The 20,417-nt window shown below is 40.8% G+C and overlaps 1 protein-coding gene and 1 pseudogene across 2 annotated transcripts in view; one reads left to right on the top strand and one right to left on the bottom strand.

Moving 5' to 3' along the window:
• PRRC1 (proline rich coiled-coil 1) overlaps positions 1 to 6,131 on the bottom strand; it is a 32,497-nt gene extending 26,366 nt beyond the window's left edge. The window contains exons 1-2 of the mRNA XM_021939655.2: positions 5,928 to 6,131; positions 141 to 263 (exon numbers count right to left, since the gene is read on the bottom strand). Of these exons, the coding sequence (XP_021795347.2) occupies positions 141 to 243 (103 nt within the window). The 5' untranslated portion in view covers positions 244 to 263; positions 5,928 to 6,131. The remainder of the gene's footprint in view (positions 1 to 140; positions 264 to 5,927) is intronic.
• LOC101024088 lies at positions 5,882 to 13,309 on the top strand (annotated as a pseudogene). The gene is made up of 3 exons (XR_002522723.2): positions 5,882 to 5,969; positions 7,332 to 7,539; positions 10,714 to 13,309. The product of XR_002522723.2 is annotated as a heterogeneous nuclear ribonucleoprotein K pseudogene (transcript).
• Positions 13,310 to 20,417: the final 7,108 nt, after the last annotated feature.

Genomic DNA, 20,417 nt, shown 5'->3' with positions numbered 1-20,417 from the left:
TAAAAAGGCTATTTCCTTTCATCCTAAAAATTAATAGAGAAGTTTTAATATAGGTATTCTTTTCTTAATTGACTCTGAGAAAAGATGATAGTATCTTCACCATTCTCAAAACACATGAGACCTTAGACAACTACGTGTACCTAATGGAACAGGGGTAGAAGACATAGCAGTAGCAGCCAGTCCTGCAGAATTTGGTGGAGGAGTCCCAGGTGGTGTTGTCTCTATTCCACTCTCTTCCATCATTTTTCTTCAATTATGGTATACTGTAAAAATATAAAAATGTAACAAACATTACACAGTAACCACAAGTATATTTTTAAAGCTTGAACAGTTAGAGAACAACTAAAAAAAAAAATCATCAAGAGATAGACGTCCACCTTTACTATTTACAATGCAACTTATTTCCACATGAAGAGTTTGTCCAAACTAAGAAAGCAATCTATGAGAATATTTAATATCAAATAATCTGTAACATTCCCATGTAGATACTTTATAACTGGGAAATAATTTCATAATAACAACACAACTAATTATCTACTACATTTCAAACAGTAAATTACTAATTTGATTTCTGCCACATGAATGCATGTTAGAGATGGTTTTGTCTGAGCCAGGTGCGGTGTCTCATGCCTATAATCCCAGCACTTTGGGAGGTCAAGACGGGAGGATCACTTGAGGCTAGGAGTTAGAGACAAGCCTGGGCAACATAGCAAGATCTCATTTCTAAAAATCAAAAACAAGTAAATAAATATAAATTTCAGTCATTATTAAATTTAAAATAACAATGAGGCTGGGCACGGTGGCTCAGGCCTGAAATCCCAGGACTCTGGGAGGCTGTGGTGGCAGGATGGCTTGAACCCAGGAGTTCAAGGCTGCAGTGAGCTATTACTGCACCACTGCACTCCAGCCTGGGTGACACAGCAAGACCTCATCTCTAAAAATAAATATTTACCGTATTTTTGAAGCCCACCTCTTCTCTCATAAAGGACTGTGTACAAGATATCCCCATCAACATAAAAAAAAAAAACCAAAGCCCAGCACAGTGGCTAACGACTGTAACCCTACACTTTGGGAGGTAGGGGCGGGAGGATCCCTTGAGACCAGAGTTTGAGACCAGCCTGGGCACCATAGGAAGACTCCATCTCTACAAAAAATTTAAAAATTAGCCAGGCAGGGTGACATGTGCCTATGGTTCCAGCAACTCAGAATGCTGAGGTGAGAGGATAACCTGATCCCAGGAGGTTGAGGCTGCAGGGAGCAGTGAGAATGCCACTGTACTCCAGCCTGGGCAACAAAGCAGGACCTTGTCTCAATAAAATAAAATAAAATGTGCTTCATTTGATAAAAACATTAATTCACAATTTTCCTAGTTCACATTTAAACCATATCCAGTAACAGATAAACTGCATATCTGAGGTTTTAGAAAAATTAACTATAGCAAAAATGCCATCAGATAGCAGGGTCCTAATAGACGACAATGGATTATAAAATATGAGAAAACTTTCTTTAAAATTACAAATCCTGAAGTGTATCTCAAGTACAGAACCAACTTCTAAATATGCTATATTTGTTTTTAATATTTTTATTCATTTAATAAGTTTTTAGCGAAGGTCAACTGCTTGACGAGCACTATACTAGTGCCTCTGGAAATAACAATGATTAGTAAAAACAAATAGGATACTTCAGTCTAGTACAGGAAACAATCAAATAATAAAACCAATTGACAACGAATGGTAGCTCAATTATGTGTTCTGAGGGTAAGAACACAGTTTTGTTTGAACAGGAATATGATTTTTGACTTGGAGGTAAGGAAAGGGTTCCCCAAAGAAGTCAAAGATAAACCGAGATTTGAAGGATAAGAACTTAATTGGGAAAGGGAAGAAAGGCAGAGTCCAGAAAATGTGAACATATAGCAAATATATATACCAACTGAGCTGGGGAGAACAAGATACATTCAAGAAAATCCATGTGAAGGGAGAGAAAGGAAGAATCAGGACTGGAGGGACAAACAGAAGCCCAGAAGGTGTTCAGCCTTATAAACCAGGTTAAAAAACTTGGATTTTTAAAGAACAGAATGTCATTGTATCAGAAATAAATTTTCAGTGCCGCAAAATAAATAGCACTCCAGCTTGCCTTTCTCAGCAAGGCAATTTTACTTCTATAGACGGGTGCATCTCACAGATGGAGCAATGTCAAGAGCACACCTGAACAATGGAGGGGAAGGGGTTCTTATCCTAATGCAGCTAGTCCGTACTGCTGTGTCTTTCCCCTATGGGCTAGGGTTGGACCACACAGTCTAACCTAATTCCGACTGGCTATTTTAAAGACAGCAAGGGTATGAGCCGGAGCAGCAGGATAAGTAGTTTGGCAAGAAGTATGGTTACAGAACAGGTGACCCAGGATGACTAAGAACAGAGCAGGTGACCAAGGATTCCTAAGGTCAGAGCAGGTGACCAAGGGTGACTAAGGTCAGAGCAGTTGATAGAGGCTAGAAGGGGGTTGTTTACTGAAACTAGGGTCAAGGAGCCATAAAGAACTAGGAATTTAAACTTTAAAATGAAGAACAAAGAACAGGGGATCTGAACATACTGATACATTGGTTCTTTGGAGAAGATCTCAGAACTCATTGTACTTAACAATTTACAGGCTAAAACCTATGAAGAGAAATTTATTATATTCTACAATTGTAAGGCACTCAAGCTTAGGGTAGCATAACTGTCTTTTGTTTTAACTGTTTTGAAGTAATTTTAGATTCACAAAAATGATGTAAAAACAACAGAGTTCTTGAGTACCCCAAACCCAGCTTCTCTCAATAACAGCATCTTAAATAACTATAATACAATGATCAAAACCATGAAATTGACATTGGTACAATACTATTAGCTATACACTTTATTTGTATTTCACATTTTTACATTTACTGTGTGTGTATGTGCACAGTTCTATGAAGTTTCACCATATGCACAATCTCATATAACCACCACCTCAACTAGAATATAGAACTATTCCATCACTAAAAAGAAAATTCCTCAGGCTGTTCCTTTATCTACCTTCCCATCAGCCACAAGCCCTGGCAAACACTGCTCTGTTTTCTATCACTTTCTCATTCCATGAATGTTACATAAATCGAATCATACAACGTATAACCTTTTGAAGCTGGCTTTTTTCCACTCAACATAATGTTCTTGAGATTCATCCAAGCTGCTGCAAATATCAAGTTGGTTCCTTTTTATTGCTGAATAGTATTCCATTGTATAGATGTACCATAGTTTATCCATTTACCTGTTGAAGGACATTTAGGCTGATTCCAGTCATTAGCAATTCATATTTATTTTTTGAAAAGATCTAAACAAAGTATGTAGACTGGGCCACTGGGCAGACACAGTAGATGCAGACAGGCCATTAGGGAAGATATAGAAGTAATTCCAACGGAAGTATATAACAAGCTAGACTAATGATTTTCATAGTGGGAGGGGCTAATTATGCCCCCAACGGGTCACTTGGCAATGTCCAAGACATTTTTTATTGTCACAACGAGAGGGCTACTACTGGCATATAGCAGGAAGAGGTTAGGAATACTACTAAAAATCCTCCAATGCACAGCCTACATGCAAGAATTAAGTGGCCCCAAACGTCAATAGTGCCAAAGTTGAAAAACTCTGACCCAGACTCAAGTGATAGTAGAGACGGGGAAAAGTAAATAAGTTCAAGACAAGATTAGGTGGCAAAATTCAGTGACTGACTGGGTATGGAGGCAGGGAAAGGAGGCATGACTTGCACAACTAGATAGATGGTGGTGCCATGCACAAAGATAGGAAACACTGCAAAAGGCCAATGTGTTTGATGTTCTTTCTGGGGGAGTCCGATGGGGGAAATCATAAAATGTTTAGTCTTTGACATGCTGTTTAAGTTCCTTGAAACAAACATCTAAGTAGAGACACTGACCTGGTCTGGAGCTTAGCAACCATATAAATGTGGGTGTCATCAGTGTACTGATAGTCTAATGTCATGTTTTGAGAGGGATTATGCAAGAAAGAGATAAGAGAAAATGATGGAAAACCAATTATTGGTTTTGTAAGACGGAAGACAAGCTTGCAGAGAATAAGAGATGAGCAAAAAGAAAGGAAGAAAACCAGGAGACTGTGGTGTCCAAAAGCCCGTGTTTCGCAGTACGAATGGGCAACAGTATTAAATGCTGCAGAGAAGCCAAATAGGACACTGTCTGAGAAGTTCAATGGATTTGCCAAACTGGAGACGAATTTAGGGAGAGTGGTTTTCATGTAAAGAGTGAAGAAAGATTCCAGCATAAACTGAATCGAGCAGTGGCAGGCGAGACTAACACGCGTAACACTTTCAAAAAGTTTGGCTGTGAACATAGGAAATATCTATGGCACTAAGTAGAGAACAGGGATACAGGGAGGCTGAATCCTTTCATTCAGTACCTATACATCGAAAGTAGATAACCTGAGACAGAAATGCCCCTTTGGAGATTTTATCACTCCTCAACCAAGGCTACCTCTTTTCTTCATTTAATTTTTTACTGGTCATTCAACCTTCTACTACAGACGCTCCCCAATCCTTACAATGACTAGTAGAAGTCCTACTGTAAGAGAATCCCTAACATTAACAAATGTGTCTGCAAAAGAAACTGTACAATGACTACAAAGCCATTAAGTGGAATCAATAATTTGTCTTTAATGGCTTAAAATATGAAAACTGGCGTAATGGCAATACTAAGGTAAATTTTACATGCATAAACATAGTGCCTCCTACTAAAAAAACCTATTATGATAAAACACCACTGAAGTGTCAGAGTCAGTAACTGTTTTAGGGCTCAAGTCTTGTCACGAAAAGTACTATTTATGTATCAACACTAAAGAAAAAGTGAAGAAAACAATTTGGAAAACTGAGCTCTCAGTTTGGCTAGACCCTGTTGTTCCAATTTGCTTGTGCCCTGGTTTTTCTGTTAAAAAAAAAAAAAAAAAAGTGGATGGCTATTTACAAGTTTACAAGAAACGGAATAGTGAAGCTCTGATAAACTTTAAAGCATTAAGAGCAAATATTGCTGACCTACTCGTGCCACAAGATTGCCTCTACTACCACACAGTGAGCGTTAGCTAGTCTAATCTGACCCCGAAATAAAATTTTATAAATTTTCACTGAATTAAACTGAATGCCAAGACGTGTCACGATTGCAGAAATGCACGTGTTGTCTCTCAAAATAACTACTTCGAATGACAAAAACACTATTGGCTATAAATTCTGTCAATCTAGGAAACGTGCCATCCTGCAAATTTGCCTGAAGCAGGTCCCAAGACCAAACAAAGAAACTAGAGAATGCAAAACCCCTCCCAAGTGGCGCTGAGCACCGATGGGGTAACCTCAGGGAAAATAAGCTTCCTTTCATTGCCGGTCCTGGTATGATGACTCTCGAGCCTCCTGGGCCTCTCCAGGGCCAGGGCGGCCGAAATCCTGTTTCAGGAGACAGCTGCCTCCCCTCAGGCTCTGCCACGTCTCCAGGCCAGACAGGGCCGGGCTAAGGTCCGCCGGCGGTCGCCGCCAGTCTCTCCTGAAGTCAGCGCACTGGAACGTGGGGCCTGAGGGCCAAGGCGCTCCAGCCTTGGTCCTTGGAGAGGAGCAAAGTGTCGCGGGGCGAGACCCTCGAAACGCGCCCACCGTGCCACCCCCAGCGTTAACTGCTCATCATGCGACGTGCACTCCTGCCTGCTGCACTCCGCACGCCGCCACAGCTGCGCCCGAACCGCGCGACTAGGGGTCTCGGAAACGACATAGGCGTCCAGTGGCGCCGGCCGGCCCGCCCACCTTCCAGGGACACCGTCTCTCGGGGTCTGGCTCTGGCGGCTGCAAGCCATGCCATGCCATGCCACCCGCCTCATACACGCGCGTCACAGCCACCTGGCGCTCACCTGGGGACCGGGAAAATGCCTGCGTGGTCGCTGAAGAGTGGGGTATGTTAGGCAGGTCGGGACGCAGAACTACAGCTTGAAGCAAACAGCGAAGGTGCTCACTGGAGCTCACCTCGGCGCGTCCCCGCCTACAAGATGGCCACTGGCGGCGCATGCTCCTGCGGCTGCCACGTCGGCCGCGCGCCGCACCGCGCCGCGCCGCCCCGCCCGCGCCCCGTCGCTCCGCCCCTCGTCGCCACGCCCCGCCTGTTCCACGCGCTGTGAACCCGGCCCGGCCGCGGCAAGTTAAACTTAGGTACCCAGACCTTCCTAACCACCGAGATGTGGTTCTGCCCACACCCTGTAGAGGCATTCTCCAAAGGGCTGACCTCCTTTCTGCTTCGCAGCCCCCTTACACGAGAGTGGCACTCTTGTTACCAGGCGTAGCTCACTCATCCTGTGTCACAGCCGCCCAAGGGATAGAGATGAGTTAGCCAAGGTCATCTAGTTGGTCGTCATCTAACCAAGGTCGTCTAGTCCAGTCAGCACCTCCAGGAAGGACCTCGCTGCAGATACAGGGGACTTAGCCTGTATAGCCAAAGATTTCCAGATAACAGTGATTATATCAGGAGAGAGGGATTAGGAGAAGAGGGAGAGGGGAGAAGAGTAGCAGTTACTGTACTGATTTTTCCCCCAAGTACGTGTATGCACTTTTTTAAATTGTAAAATAGCAGACAGATTATCAACTTTCATATCATCATATGCTGCACCTAACACAGTACCTGAAATAGTTGTTCAATAATGTACATTAAATTAATTAATGGAGTACAATAGAGGAAAATAAGGAACTTCAAATCAGAAGTCTTGATTTGAGTCCGAGACTACTTTAATGCCAGTTGTGCAGTTGTCTGACCTTGTACAGGTCACTTAGTCTCCATAAGTCTCCATATTTCTACCTGAAAAGTAAGAATAACACTGTCCACCATCCCTGACTCAGGCAGGTGACAGAGTCAAATAAAATAGAACATATGAGAATTTCTTAAACTTTTTTTTTTTTTTTGAGACGGAGTCTCGCCCTGTCGCCCAGGCTGGAGTGCAATGGTGCCATCTCAGCTCGATTATCCTGCCTTAGCCTCCCGAGTAGCTGGGATTACAGGTGCACGCCACCACACCCAGTTAATTTTTGTACTTTTAGTAGACACGGGGTTTCACCATGTTGGCCAGGCTGGTCTCGAACTCCTGACCTCGTGATCTGGCCGCCTCAGCCTCCCAAAGTGCTGGGAGGCGTGAGCCACCGCACCCGTCGGAAAACATTTTTTAAACTGTTTTTCATTAAAGATATAAAAAATTGTTTTTGTTGTTCTCAATTTTTTTTCAGGAACTCATTTATAGATTTAACATTAATCTATCTCTTGAACTTGACAGTTGTAAGCATTCTAAAACACCTCACTGAAAAGTTAATACTGTGTAGCAATACTCTGACTTCCAATCTCACTGTGCAACTACCATGGGTGGTTTTCTTTGGCGGTGACTCCTATCCTCTAAGACTGTATGTAGGTGGAGATCCAGGTTATTGTCCGGAACGTGCTGTTTGGGGTGGTGCTAAAAACAGATACCATCTTCATCCTCTCCGGTGAACACCCTTAATAGCTATAAGGTATGTTGGTTTCTCCATCTTTTCAGCAAATATTTATTAGTGGCTGCAATGAGCTGAGCATTGGTACTGGAAATGCAGTAATGAACAAGACAGACAAGGTCTTGATACCTGGGGAGTGTTCTTTATAATAGGAGAGAGGGTAGGAACAGGAAAATAAAGTAAGTACTGTTTGTGATGTACACTTTGAGGAGTCAACAAAGAGTGATGTAATATTGACAGTAATTGGAGTAGACCACTTCAGATAGGATGAAGGGGCAAGGCTTCTCTGAAGAGGTGAGATGTGAGCAAAGATGTGTAATGCAGCAGACCTGTGCTTATCCAGACAGAAAGAAGAGCATGCAAAGACTCAAGGAGGGAGTGCGCTCGGCACGTGCGCAGAGCAACAAGGAGGCAGGACTATGAGAGTGATAAAGAAGAGAGGACAGGGAGTGGGACCAGATCGTGTCTAGCCTTGTAGGTCATGAGAAAGCCTTTGGTTACATTCTGAGAGAAATGAGAAGCACGTGGAGGGTTTCGAGCAGAGGACTGACAAGATTTGACATCAATTTCCGATCACACTCTGATTGCTGTGTGACTGCAGGGCATGTGAGGATGAATGCAGGATGACCAGTAATGAGATGATGGTGGCTTAGTGTCCCTAATGGAGGTAGAGGTGGCACACGGTCTGGATGTATTTTGAAGATGGAGCTGTCACGGTTTACTGATGGGTTGGGAGTAAGCTGTATTAATTTCCTAAGACTATCATAACAAATTACCGCAACTAATGTTTCTGTTGGCTAAAAACAACAGAAATTGATTCCTTCACAGTTCTGGGGGCTAGAAGTCCAAAATCAAGGTGTCAGCAGAGCCTCTCCAAAGGCTCAAGTGGAGAATCCTTCCTTGCCCCTTCTAGCTTCTGGTGACTCTAGGTGTTCTTTGGCCTGTGCCAGCATACCTCCAGTCTCTGCCTCTGTCTCCACATGGCCTTCTCCCCTGTGTCTCTGTGTCTCAAATCTCCTTCTGCCTTTCTCTTATAAGCATACTTCCTTGTAAGTGCATACTCATTCCGCTTAGGGCCCACCCTAAATCCAGAATGATATCATCTCAAGTTATTTGTAGGTTTTATGAAGATTCTGTTTCCAAATAAGTTCAAAGTGGCAAGTTCCAGGTGGGCATATCTTTCTTAGGGGGTGGGCACTATTCAACCCACTACATGGACAATGAGGTATAAGATGAACTTTGAAGTTACCCTTGGTTTACAGTTACTATATTTTATGTTTTACTTACCACTTTTCATTTGAACTTCAAAAACACTTTATGTGGCAGGTATTATTATTCCAGTATTAGAAACGTGGAAACTAAGGCTATGAAAATGGTGCATAGAGCTGGAGTTGGAACCTAGAATCCTTAGGCTGTACCTCAGCTGCTTGCCTGCTTTGTGGGTGGTAAGGTAAGAAGATTTCTTCTTAGGTGGCAGACAATGAAGGGAGTCAATGGAAAATTATAGCAGAACGACGAGCTGCTTAGTTTGTTATTTTTTCAGTCATTGCTAACAACTCATCAAATTCTTCCTTACAGGACGTCTCTAACATATGATAGAATTCATTTGTGAGCTATAATGAGTGAGCAAGTGCTATGGTGGAATTTTGCTTTACTTACTCACAAACATAGGCAAACAAAAAACTCTTTCCCATTTGAGTTGAGGCTTTTCTTCTAGCCCAAATCAGGTTTATTAGGTCTATTCTTAAATATTCTTGGTTTTTTGTTTTTTGTTCTTTTCATTTTTGAGATAGAGTCTCGCTCTGTCACCAGGCTGGAGTGCAGTGGTGCAGTCTCAGCTCACTGCAACCCCCGCCTCCCAGGTTCAAGCGATTCTCCTGCCACAGCCTCCAGAGTAACTGGGACTACAGGCACCCGCCACTACACCCAGCTAATTTTTGTATTTTTAGTAGAGATGGGGGTTCACCATGTTGGCCAGGATGGTCTCGATCCCTTGACCTCATGATCCACCCACCTTGGCCTCCAAAAGTGCTGGGATTACAGGCTGAGCCACCGCACCTGGCCTATTCTTAAATATTCTTAAGATAGTCCTTAATGTTCATAATATTCATATGAATATGCAAACATTCAAAAATATTCATATGAATATTTCTAGGCAGATAAGAGATGAGGCTGAGACTAGGCATCTGCAGCATAACCAGGAGTAGAGGCAGAGCTGATTCTGGCTTGAGAAATGATGGGCTCTGCTGGGAGACTAGGCTGTGAGAACAGGCTGTGAGTTATACAACCAAAAAGAACACTTCAGCGCCATGGGTACTGGCTGAGACATAGAGATCAGAAGCCCACACCCACGCTCAGCACTCAACCATGCTGAGGATAAGTAAGCTCCTTTGGCAACCAAGAAGAAGGAGGGGCCTTGTCTCAAACATTGCATAGGACACATTTGTACTAAGAAAAAAAAAAAAAAAGATTGTTCATCTGAAATTCAAATTTAGGAGGCAAGTGAGCTGAAGCTTAGAGTGTGAGAGGCAATGTAGCATGGACTAGGACATCAGCTGGCACCAAAAAACCTGGATTGGAATCTTGGCTCTGCTGGGTCACCAGTTAACCTTGGACCTTCCACTAAACACAGCCTCTCCATTTCTTCAGCTATAAAGTGGGGCAAATAGTCATATTAATACCTACCTCATAGTTTTTGTATGAAGATTAAATGACTTAATAGGTGTGGAGTGCTTACCACAGTGCCTAACTCACAGTGTTAGCTCTTATTCTTTGAGTTTAAAATTGCCTGAATATTCATCTCATGATAACTGTTTTAAACCAAAAGGACTTTTATTTGGTTGAGTCTGAATTGTAATTTCCAAATCAAGGTCTGTTTGCTTGTTTGCTTTCAACTAAAGGAAATTTAATAAGCTATAGTGGGACCCTACCTCTCAATTTGTCTGGGACACTCCCACTTTAGGATTGTTGTCCCAGCATTATTTTTTAAAGTACCCACCTTTTATTCTAAAAAGTGTTACGATTTGGACAATAGAACTTATGGGTTATCCTATTACAGAGATATCAAGAAGTCACTCATTTTTACACGAGTTTAGTGTGAAAATTTCAATACCTGTCCTTTGCCCCCACACACATAATCATCACTAGAGTCTATTTTAATTTTCCTTAAAGGAGCAAACTCGGCCTGTGTCCCACTTATTCGTGGCCTATAGCTTGGTGTGTCCCTTTAATACAAGTGGAAACTGTACAGCCAGAAGAAACCTTCCCTAACACTGAAACCAATGGTGAATTTGGTAAATGTCCTGCAGAAGATATGGAATAGGGACAAGCATTGAAAGATCTAGAAACACTGATGAGATGGTTGAATTACGCATTCTGCTTCAGAGCAAGATTGCTGGGGCAGTGATTGGAGAAGGAGGCAAGAATATCGAGGCTCTCTGTATGGACTACAATGCTAGTGTTTCAGTCTCAGACAGCAGTGGCCCCGAGTGCATACTGAGTATCAGTGCTGATATTGAAACAATTGGAGAAATTCTGAAGAAAATCATCCCTAACTTGGAAGAGGACATGAAGTTGCCATTACTCACTGCAACCAGCCAGCTCCCGCTGGAATCTGATGCTGTTGAGTGCTTAAATTACCAACACTATAAAGGAAGTGACTTTGACTGCGAGTTGAGGCTGTTGATTCATCAGAGTCTAGCAGGAGGAATGTTGGGGTCAAAGGTGCTAAAATCAAAGAACTTTGAGAGAACACTCAAACAACCATCAAGCTTTTCTAGGAATGCTGTTCTCATCCCACTGACAGAGTTGTTCTTATTGGAGGAAAACCGAATAGGGTTGTAGAGTGCATAAAGGTCATCCTTGATCTTATATCTGAGTCTCCCATCAAAGGACCTGTACAGCCTTATGATCCCAATTTTTACAATGAAACCTATGATTATGGTGGTTTTGCAATGATGACCACCCTGGATGCCCAGTGGGATTTCCAATGTGGGGAAGAGGTGGTTTTGACAGAATGCCTCCTGGTCGGGGTGGGCGTCCCATGCCTCCATCTAGAAGAGATATGAGCCCTTGTCGAGGATCACCTCCTCCTCCTCCTGGATGAGATGGCTGGGGTGGTAGCAGAGCTTGGAATCTTCCTCTTCCTCCACCACCACCACCACCTAGAGTGGGGAGACCTAATGGACTGTGACAGAAGAGGGAGACCTAAAGACTGTTACGATGGCATGGTTGGTTTCAGTCCTGATGAAACTTGGAACTGTACAATAGATACATGGAGCCCATCAGAATGGCAGATGCTTATGAACCACAGGATGGCTCCAGATATGATTATTCCCATGCAGGGGGTCGTGGCTCATATGGTGATCTTGGTGGACCTATTATTACTATACAAGTAACTATTCCCAAAGATTTGACTGGATCTATTATTGGCAAAAGTGGTCAGCAGATTAAACCCGTCATGAGTTGGGAGCTATGATCAAAACTGATGAGCCTTTAAAAGGATCCGAAAATTGGATCATTACCGTTACAGGAACACAGGACCAGATACAGAATGCACAGTATTAGATGCAGAACAATGTGAAGCAGTATTCCAGAAAGTTTTCTAAGATTAGTGAAGAACTGAAGGAGTCCTGCATCTTTTTTTTTTATCTGCTTCTATTTAAAAAGCCAACATTCCTCTGCTTCATCAGTGTTCTGCGTTTGAGGCGTAGTGAAATATTTGCTGTTCACCAGATGTAATGTTTTAGTTCCTTACAAATAGGGTTGGGGGGAAGGGCGTGCAAAAACTAACTTTGAAATTTTGAAACAGCAGCAGAGTGAATGGATTTTATTTTTTGTTATTGTTGGTGATTTTTAAAAAATTTCCCCCATGTAATTATTGCGAACACCTTGTTTTGTGGCCACTGTAACATTTGGGAGTGGGACAGGGAGGAAAAGTAACAATAGTCCACATGTCCCTGGCATGTGTTCAGAGCAGTGGGCAGGATGTAATGCTCTTTTTAAAGAAACATTTTATGATTTTTAAAATAAATTTAGTGAACCTATTTTTGGTGGTCATTTTTTTAAAGACAGTCATTTTAAAATTGTGGCTTAATTTCCCACCTCACCCCGAAACTGAACACTAAGTTTGATTTTCAGCTCCTCTGTTGGATATATAAGTGCATCTCCTCTTGGACATAGGCAAAATAACTTGGCAAACTTAGTTCTGGTGATTTCTTGATGGTTTGAAAGCCTACTGCTGGGAAGAAATTCCATCATACATGTTCATGCTTACAGTAAGCTGGCGATTTTTTGTTTGATTTTGCAAATGCTTGCCCCTACTTTTCAACAATTTTCTATGTTAGTGGTTGTGAAGAACTAAAGTGGGGAGCAGTACTACAAGTTGAGTAATGGTATGAGTATATACCAGAATTCTGATTGGCAGCAAGTTTTATTAATCAGAATAACACTTGGTTATGGAAGTGACTGATGCTGAAAAAAATTGATATTTTTATTAGATAATTTCTCAATTATAAACTGTCAACTTGCTCTAGTGTCTTATTACACTTTGTAAAATAGATATATATATATACTTGTTTTTCCATTGTATGTAAATTGAAAGAAAAAGATGTACCATTTCTCTGTTGTATATTGGATTATGTAGGAAATGTTTGTGTACAATTCAAAAAAAGATGAAAAAAGTTCCTGTGGATGTTTTGTGTAGTATATTAACATTTGTAATGATTAAAATTCACTTGCAAATAAATAAAACATTCACGATGCTAGATTTGATATGTGCCCAATTTGAACAAGTGTTGATTGACACCTGTAAAATTTGTTGAAACGTTCCTCTGACAAGGAAATACAGTAATATTAAATTGTAAAAAAAAAAAGAGCAAACTTAATTATTTTTCTCAAATACATATTTATAAAAACATCTATGACTCCTTCTTGCTCACATGGTAAAATCTTAAAAACTCAACTTACTCTTGCTTTCCAGACTCTTCTCCTTTTCCTACATCCTGCTCCGTATTTCCCAGGCACGTATTTCCTTGCAGTGGCAAGAATCTGCCCTACCCAAGCCTGAAGCCATGCACCTTTGCCCCTATCAGTCCTTTTACCTGAAGCATGTTTTTCTCTTTCCACCTTCTACTAATAGGTATTCTTCAGTTTTCAAGGACTTGCTCAAAGTTTTCTTCTACCATAAAATCTTTTTACATTGTGGTATTATTGGCTGTACATGCTTATATTCTCTATTCATTTGAGTTCCTTGATGGTAGTAACTTGGGGTTTAGAATACCACTACATTCAAATTTTTACATGAGTGAATACTACAAACATGTTTTGAATTGAGGTGAATTTTCTATTAAGATTCATGTGCAGTACACACATTGCAAAACATCCTCATAATCATCTTTTTTCTTCTCCAAATATGAGTTCACTAAAAATATTCTTGTAGGAGACAGAACAAATGTTTCTTTTGGAAAATTTGAAATTTCCTTTGAATAAGAAACCATGCCACTAAAATTAGTTCTCTGGCCAAGGAATCCCTGTTAATATGCAATAACATATTACAAAGTATTCTAATTATTTTCTAGAATTTTGTGTTTTTACAAAATTAAAAGTTGGCATAACTTCAAGCAATAACTCTCAATGCATGATAACTCCTAAATATTAATATCTGTAGTAGTGTTTCTCAAGACTTTTAATTTACAGAACATTCCACTTTTCCCTTTTAATTTTTATGATAGTTTAGAAAGGGAAACATAACACAATTGTTCCTACAGGCACCTTCATTTTCAAGCAATATTTAAAGCTCAGGGCCATGTGCTTTTTCTTTTGGCAATTCAGCATTTCTTTAACGCTTAGAAGTGAAATTTTGGCAAGAGAACCTGTGAGGTGAATGAGTCCAATTTATGTAACTCACCAATCAAACCAACTGCATGGGAACAGCCATTTGGTGTCCTTCTGCTTCCTATCTCATAGACCTGCTTCTAAGCAGGTCAGCAGGGTCAGGTGGAAAATACACTAGATTAGGAATCTAGCACAGCTTCTGCCACTAATTAACAAAGCAACTCTTGTCTGAGGGTTACCTTCTCTGAGCTTTAATTTCCTCCCCTGATGAGTGAGGGATAGTTAAATGATTTCTGTAGTGAGCGTTCATTATGGTTAGCTTCCTAACTAGACAAAAGAAAATAAGACATTCTTCCTTGTCAATATAGATTAAAAGGCTGACTCTGGGCACACTACCTCAGAGCTAGCCCTGCAAACAAAAAGAAAAGGAAAGGAAAGAAAAATTCTAGATGAAATGTTAGAAAATTGAATTGGGGGATAGATGATAATTGTGATGACAATGATGACTGATGACACACATTGTGACTAAGTAGCGTTGTTTTCCCCCCAAGAATAGAAGGGTGGTCCCACTTCAGAAAAATGTATTGGTGATTTAACAAATTTATAAAGAAAAGGAATTTGATAATACTAGTAGATGCAGGTAAAAAATTTGATAAAATTGAACTCTTATTCATAACTCTTGTTAAACTAGGAATAGAAGCAATCATTAACCTGATAATGGACATGTAAAAAATAACATAGCCAACACACTTAAGTAGTGAGATAGAAGCCTTTCATTTGAAGTAACAATGTAAAAAGAGCTAAAAAAAATTTAAACATGGAAAAAACACAACTATCCTTATTTGTAGTAAAAATTCCTGTTGAAATGATCCAGTAGGTAGTACTTGTACTCCTTTTCAAGCTCCCAGTGATCTTCACCAGTCCACAGCCTTAAACAACACCTGTATGCTAATGACTTGCGTCTCTATATGTCCAACCATAACTTCTCTCCTAAACTCTATAACTGTTTAATAGCTTCACTTTGGTGTCTAAGCAGAAGACTAATTAAAACTCTCAGTGTTTCCCCAAACTATCCTGCCCCTCTTGTACTCTTCCTACTCAACTATATGGCAACTATACTTTTCCAGTTGCTCTGATAAAAAATACCTTGGCTCAAGTCCAACACCACCAGTAATAAGTCACGTTGAGAGAATGTTTCATTACTTTTGATGAAAAGTAATGAAAATGACACTTTTCCTCGGTGGTCTTCCTCCTTCAAAACCATAATCCCAGTGTAATCATGAGAATAGAGGGATTTTCTATAGTATATCTGGCCAGTATTCCTCAAAACTGTCATGGTCATCAAAAACAAGAGAAGCCTGAGAAACTCTCATAGCCAAGAGGAGCCTAAGGAGACAATGACAGCTAAATGTACTGTGCCATGGAAAGAAACAAAGAGTACCCAAATTAGAGCTAGAAGGGGCTATTTGGAGCTTGCTATGGCAGAGGAGTAGCCACCATCACTTGCATTTGGTGGAAACCCAAAGGCAGAGACTTAGAGCAGTGGAAAAGCTTCAGAGTGGGAAAAAGAGAAGCTTCAGATTGGAGGCTTTTATCATGGGGAAGCTGTAGGTGGGCCAAACAGAAGCAGGGTTAGGGATACATTCATTCATTCAACAGAGATTGGTCGACCACTCAAGTGCCTCCTAAGTACCTGGGACTTAAATGACTTTCTTTAGTTTTTCCTCGGTTGGAAGCTGCAGCAAAAATTAGGGAAGCTGTTTATTATTAGGTTCTGGCCATGTGGAGCCAATTGCTATAGGGCTTGTTGTTTAGCTTCCTAGACCGGTTGCTACAGGTTTTGGGTAACAGCTCCGTTTTTATATATGGTCTGTCATTACCCACTGGGTATTCAGTCTCTCTATGGTATCCTGCATGAGATCCTGGAACAGAAAAAGGCATTAGGTAAAAACTAAGGAAACTGAATACAAGTATGGGCTTTAGTTAATAGAAATATAGCAACATTGGCTCATTACTTGTAACAAATGTGCCATACTTATGTAAGATGTTATTAATAATAAGCAAACTGGGTATGGGGTATATGGGAACTCTGTACTATCCTTTCAATTCTTCTGTGAATCTGAAACTGTTCCAAAAACAATTTTATTTTAAACACACACAAACACACACACACACAACCCTTGGAGACCTCCTTGACTCCTCACTTTCTCTCTCACTCCACATCCAGTACTTTAATAAATTCTGTCAGTTCTACAGAGGAAACAGTGTTTGACCACCGCCCTCGCCATGCTCCTGCTCCCACCTAGCCCCAACTCCACCCACTGTCACTTGGAAATCTCACTAGCATTGTAACGGCCCACTTGCTCCACGTCTGCCTGTCTATTGTGCTTTTCTGCAGAGCTTTACCGTGGCCTGCAAGGCCCACATGACCCAATCCCTGGCCCCCACTCTGCCCTCACTTCCCACTGCTCTTTCCCTCACTCCCTCTATTCCATCGCCCTGGCCTAGTGCTGTTTCCAGCCCCTCACACCTTGGGCTCTTTGCAGTTGCTCCCTCTTGCTGAATTGAGTTCTGTTTCCTCATATCAACCCTGCTTCATTTTTCTTCATAACACTGAGCACTTCCTGATATACAATATAAATCTATTTGTTTACTGTCCATCTTCCACAAATATAAGCTTATTAACTCAAGGGCAAGTTTGTCCGTTTCATTCACCACTGTATCCCCAATGTTAGCCCCAAGTACTTAGTAGGCACTCAGCCAATCTTTGTTAAATGAATAAATAAATGAATGCACCTAGAATCATAAAGTTTCATCAGTGCACTGCAGTTGCTGATGCTGCAGAGTGCTCTTACCATTCTTTTCCAAAAGGCTCATAATTTTGCTCCCATCATATCAAAAATATTATTCCAGAGATAATTTAGTTCTTCGTTTCCTTCACATACATAAAAGTCATTTTACTTAGTGTGAGTCAATTAAACTTGACCTCCAAATATGATCTAAGATAGGAACTAAGATTCCTTCCGTAATTTATATGCATAGGCATGTGGCATTGCCCACAGCTTAAATTTCTAGAAGCTACAGTTCCTGGAAATATTTCTAAGTATTCACACAACCAACATTTATTGAGTAAAACACTATGCTAGAAGCCATAGACCAGAAATAACAGGACCTAATTCCTTCCCTAAAGGAGATTACAGGCAGCAGGAAATATATGTATCAAAACACAAAAAATGCAAGAATAAAAAAATGCCAGATACTATACCAGAAGTACACAGAAAATGATGGGGAGAACACAAACTGTATGGCATAACTATACAGTGTTGTATGAAAAGAGAAGGGTAATTGGGAGAAGAGTCATTGTAGCTGGCAGTCAGGAAACAGATCTGTGTCGGTTTTGTTATTCTCTATATTTGTTCATACACTATTACTTTTTTTTTTTTTTTTTTTTTTTGAGAAGGAGTCTCACTCTGTTACTCAGGCTGGAGTGCAGTGGCATGATCTTGGCTCACTGCAACCTCTGCCTCCTGGGTTCAAGGGATTCTCCTGCCTCAGCTTCCAGAGTAGCTGGGATTATAGATGCCTGTCACCATGCCTGGCTACTTTTTTGTATTTTTAGTAGAGACGGGGTTTCACCATGTTGGCCAAGCTGGTCTCAAACTCCTGACCTCAGGTGATCCACCCACCTCGGCCTCCCAAAGTGCTAGGATTACAGGGGTGAACCACCGCACCTGGCCTGGCTATTACTTTTATGGAAAAAAAGGCCATTCCTTTTCAAGACTCTCTCTTCCCCTGGGTTCTTGATGCTGCATTAATCTGTTCTCCAACTTCCTTTTAACTTCTGCTTATCTCTTCCAAAATTTATTTTATTTTAGGACTCCCTACTTTCTAATTTGAGAAATACTCATTTCACGTGGGTATCAGGCACTGGAATCATTTAACAAGGGATGGCTGTGTCACATTTTATTTCTGCTGTCTCCAGACGCACACTTATGAGAGCTAACACCAGGGCTTAACCCATGTTCCTCCGCACCAGTCTAGAATGGCAGGAACCAGTACATAGTCAACTAACTTTTAGCATTTGGCTCGCAAGAGATTATCACCAGCCGCTACCCCACTGCCCCCATCTATCTCCCTTCACCCCACCATTACATTAGACAGAAAGGGTCTGTATTCGTCCATTTTCATGCCGCTGATAAAGACATACCTGAGACTGGGCAATTTACAAAAGAAAGAGGTTTAATGGACTCACAGTTCCATGTGCCTGGGGAGGCCTCACAGTCATGGCAGAAGGCAAAAGGCACATCTCACATGGCGGCAGACAAGAGAAGAGAATGAGAGCCAAGCAAAAAAAGATTTCCTCTTATAAAACCATTAGATCTCATAAGACTTTTTCACTACATGAGAACAGTATGGGGGAAACTGCCCCCCATGATTCAATTATCTCCCACTGGGTCCCTCCCACAACATGAGGGAACTATGGGAGCTACAATTCAAGATGAGATTTAAGTGGGGACACAGCCAAACCATATCACGGTCATACTCTTGGTATATCTCTTTACAAGATGGCAAAGCCAATTGTACATTCTCTGCTTATACACAAGAGAAAGAATCTACATTCAAAGCTTTAACAGAAACACTTGATTCTACATCTCCCTCTCTAATCTTTCTCTAGAATGCCAGTTCCAGTTTCTAACCACATAGAAAGCTCACTATCTTCTCAAATGCAATCAGCTGAAAGATAAATTAATTACCTTATCCATGAAACTATTTTCAGATTTTGCCCTTTTAATTTTATTAATACTGTTATTATTATGCAATAATTAGAAATAATACTCCACAGCTCTCCCTCCTCCACCAGCTACAGTCATCAAAATTCTGAAACTGTGAAGCTTTCTATGGCCTCGTGCATCCGTGGCTTTACTATCCTTGCAGCTCTGGTGCCAATTTAAGGCCTGTGCTGGAACTCTTGACCCCAACTCAGATTTCTGCATACCACCACCAGGCTGACCACATGATCCTTGCTTGAAAACTTTGATTTCCCTCACTTGACTACCGGATAAAGTCCAAATCCTTTAGCTTAGATTTCATATTGTACTAACATGGTCCCATTCAACTTTCAACTCTACTACCTCCTTACCTAAACCTTCCATGGATAGAGTAGATTGCCAATTATTTAACTTGTATTAATTCTGAATATTTAGTTCATTTTAATCTTTTGCTAATCCCAGAAATGCTATATTGATTCTACTTAGATATGTCTCACTTTACACATGTGCAAGTATTATCTGTAGAATAAGTTCTTAAAAGTAGAGTTGTTTGATCAAATGGTATGTGTCTTTGGAATTTCAGTGGATATCGCCAAATCATTCTGCATTGATGTCATACCAGTTTATACTCTCACCAGTGAAGTATGAGTGCCTGCTTCCCTACTTCTTCTCCAACTATAGTTTGTTATCAAAGATTTGAATCTTTGCTAATTTACAGGTGTATTTATCGTATTAAGAGTAAAATTATTTGATGTGTTTAAGGTTATTTGTGCTTCTTTTTCTGTGATCTCCATCTTACATTATCTTATTGATTTTTAAAAATTAGTTTATGGGAGATCTTCACACCATAAGAAAATTAGACCTATATATGCAATGCATGTTGCAAATATTTTGCCTTCTTTGAGATATGAATTCTGTCTTTGTGTGTGTGTGGGCCTTCTTCATTTATGAATATCAGAACCCTTCTACCTGAAAATAGGCAAGGTAAAGCTCTATATAACTAGAAACATCTATCAGAAAGAACAATAGACAGGAGTGGTGTGCTCACTGGAACGTATATAGATTAAACATGAATAAGGTGTTAGGACTGGTTACCATTCCACTGCAGAGAGGAACAGTGCTTGAGGGAAGGAAAAAACAAATTTCTTACATTACTCACCAACAACTGGTTTTGGCTGGAAAAACACATCAAGCAGCCAAAGATGTAAGAATATGAAACTACGATATTAAGGGTAATTGTTCTGGTTTTCAGACATAAAAAGATCTTGGCAA

Source organism: Papio anubis, chromosome 5 (assembly GCF_008728515.1).
Source record: "Papio anubis isolate 15944 chromosome 5, Panubis1.0, whole genome shotgun sequence".
Lineage (NCBI taxonomy): Eukaryota > Metazoa > Chordata > Mammalia > Primates > Cercopithecidae > Papio > Papio anubis.
The sequence above is the reverse complement of the archived record's forward strand: the minus strand, read 5'-3'. Positions and strand labels throughout refer to the sequence as shown.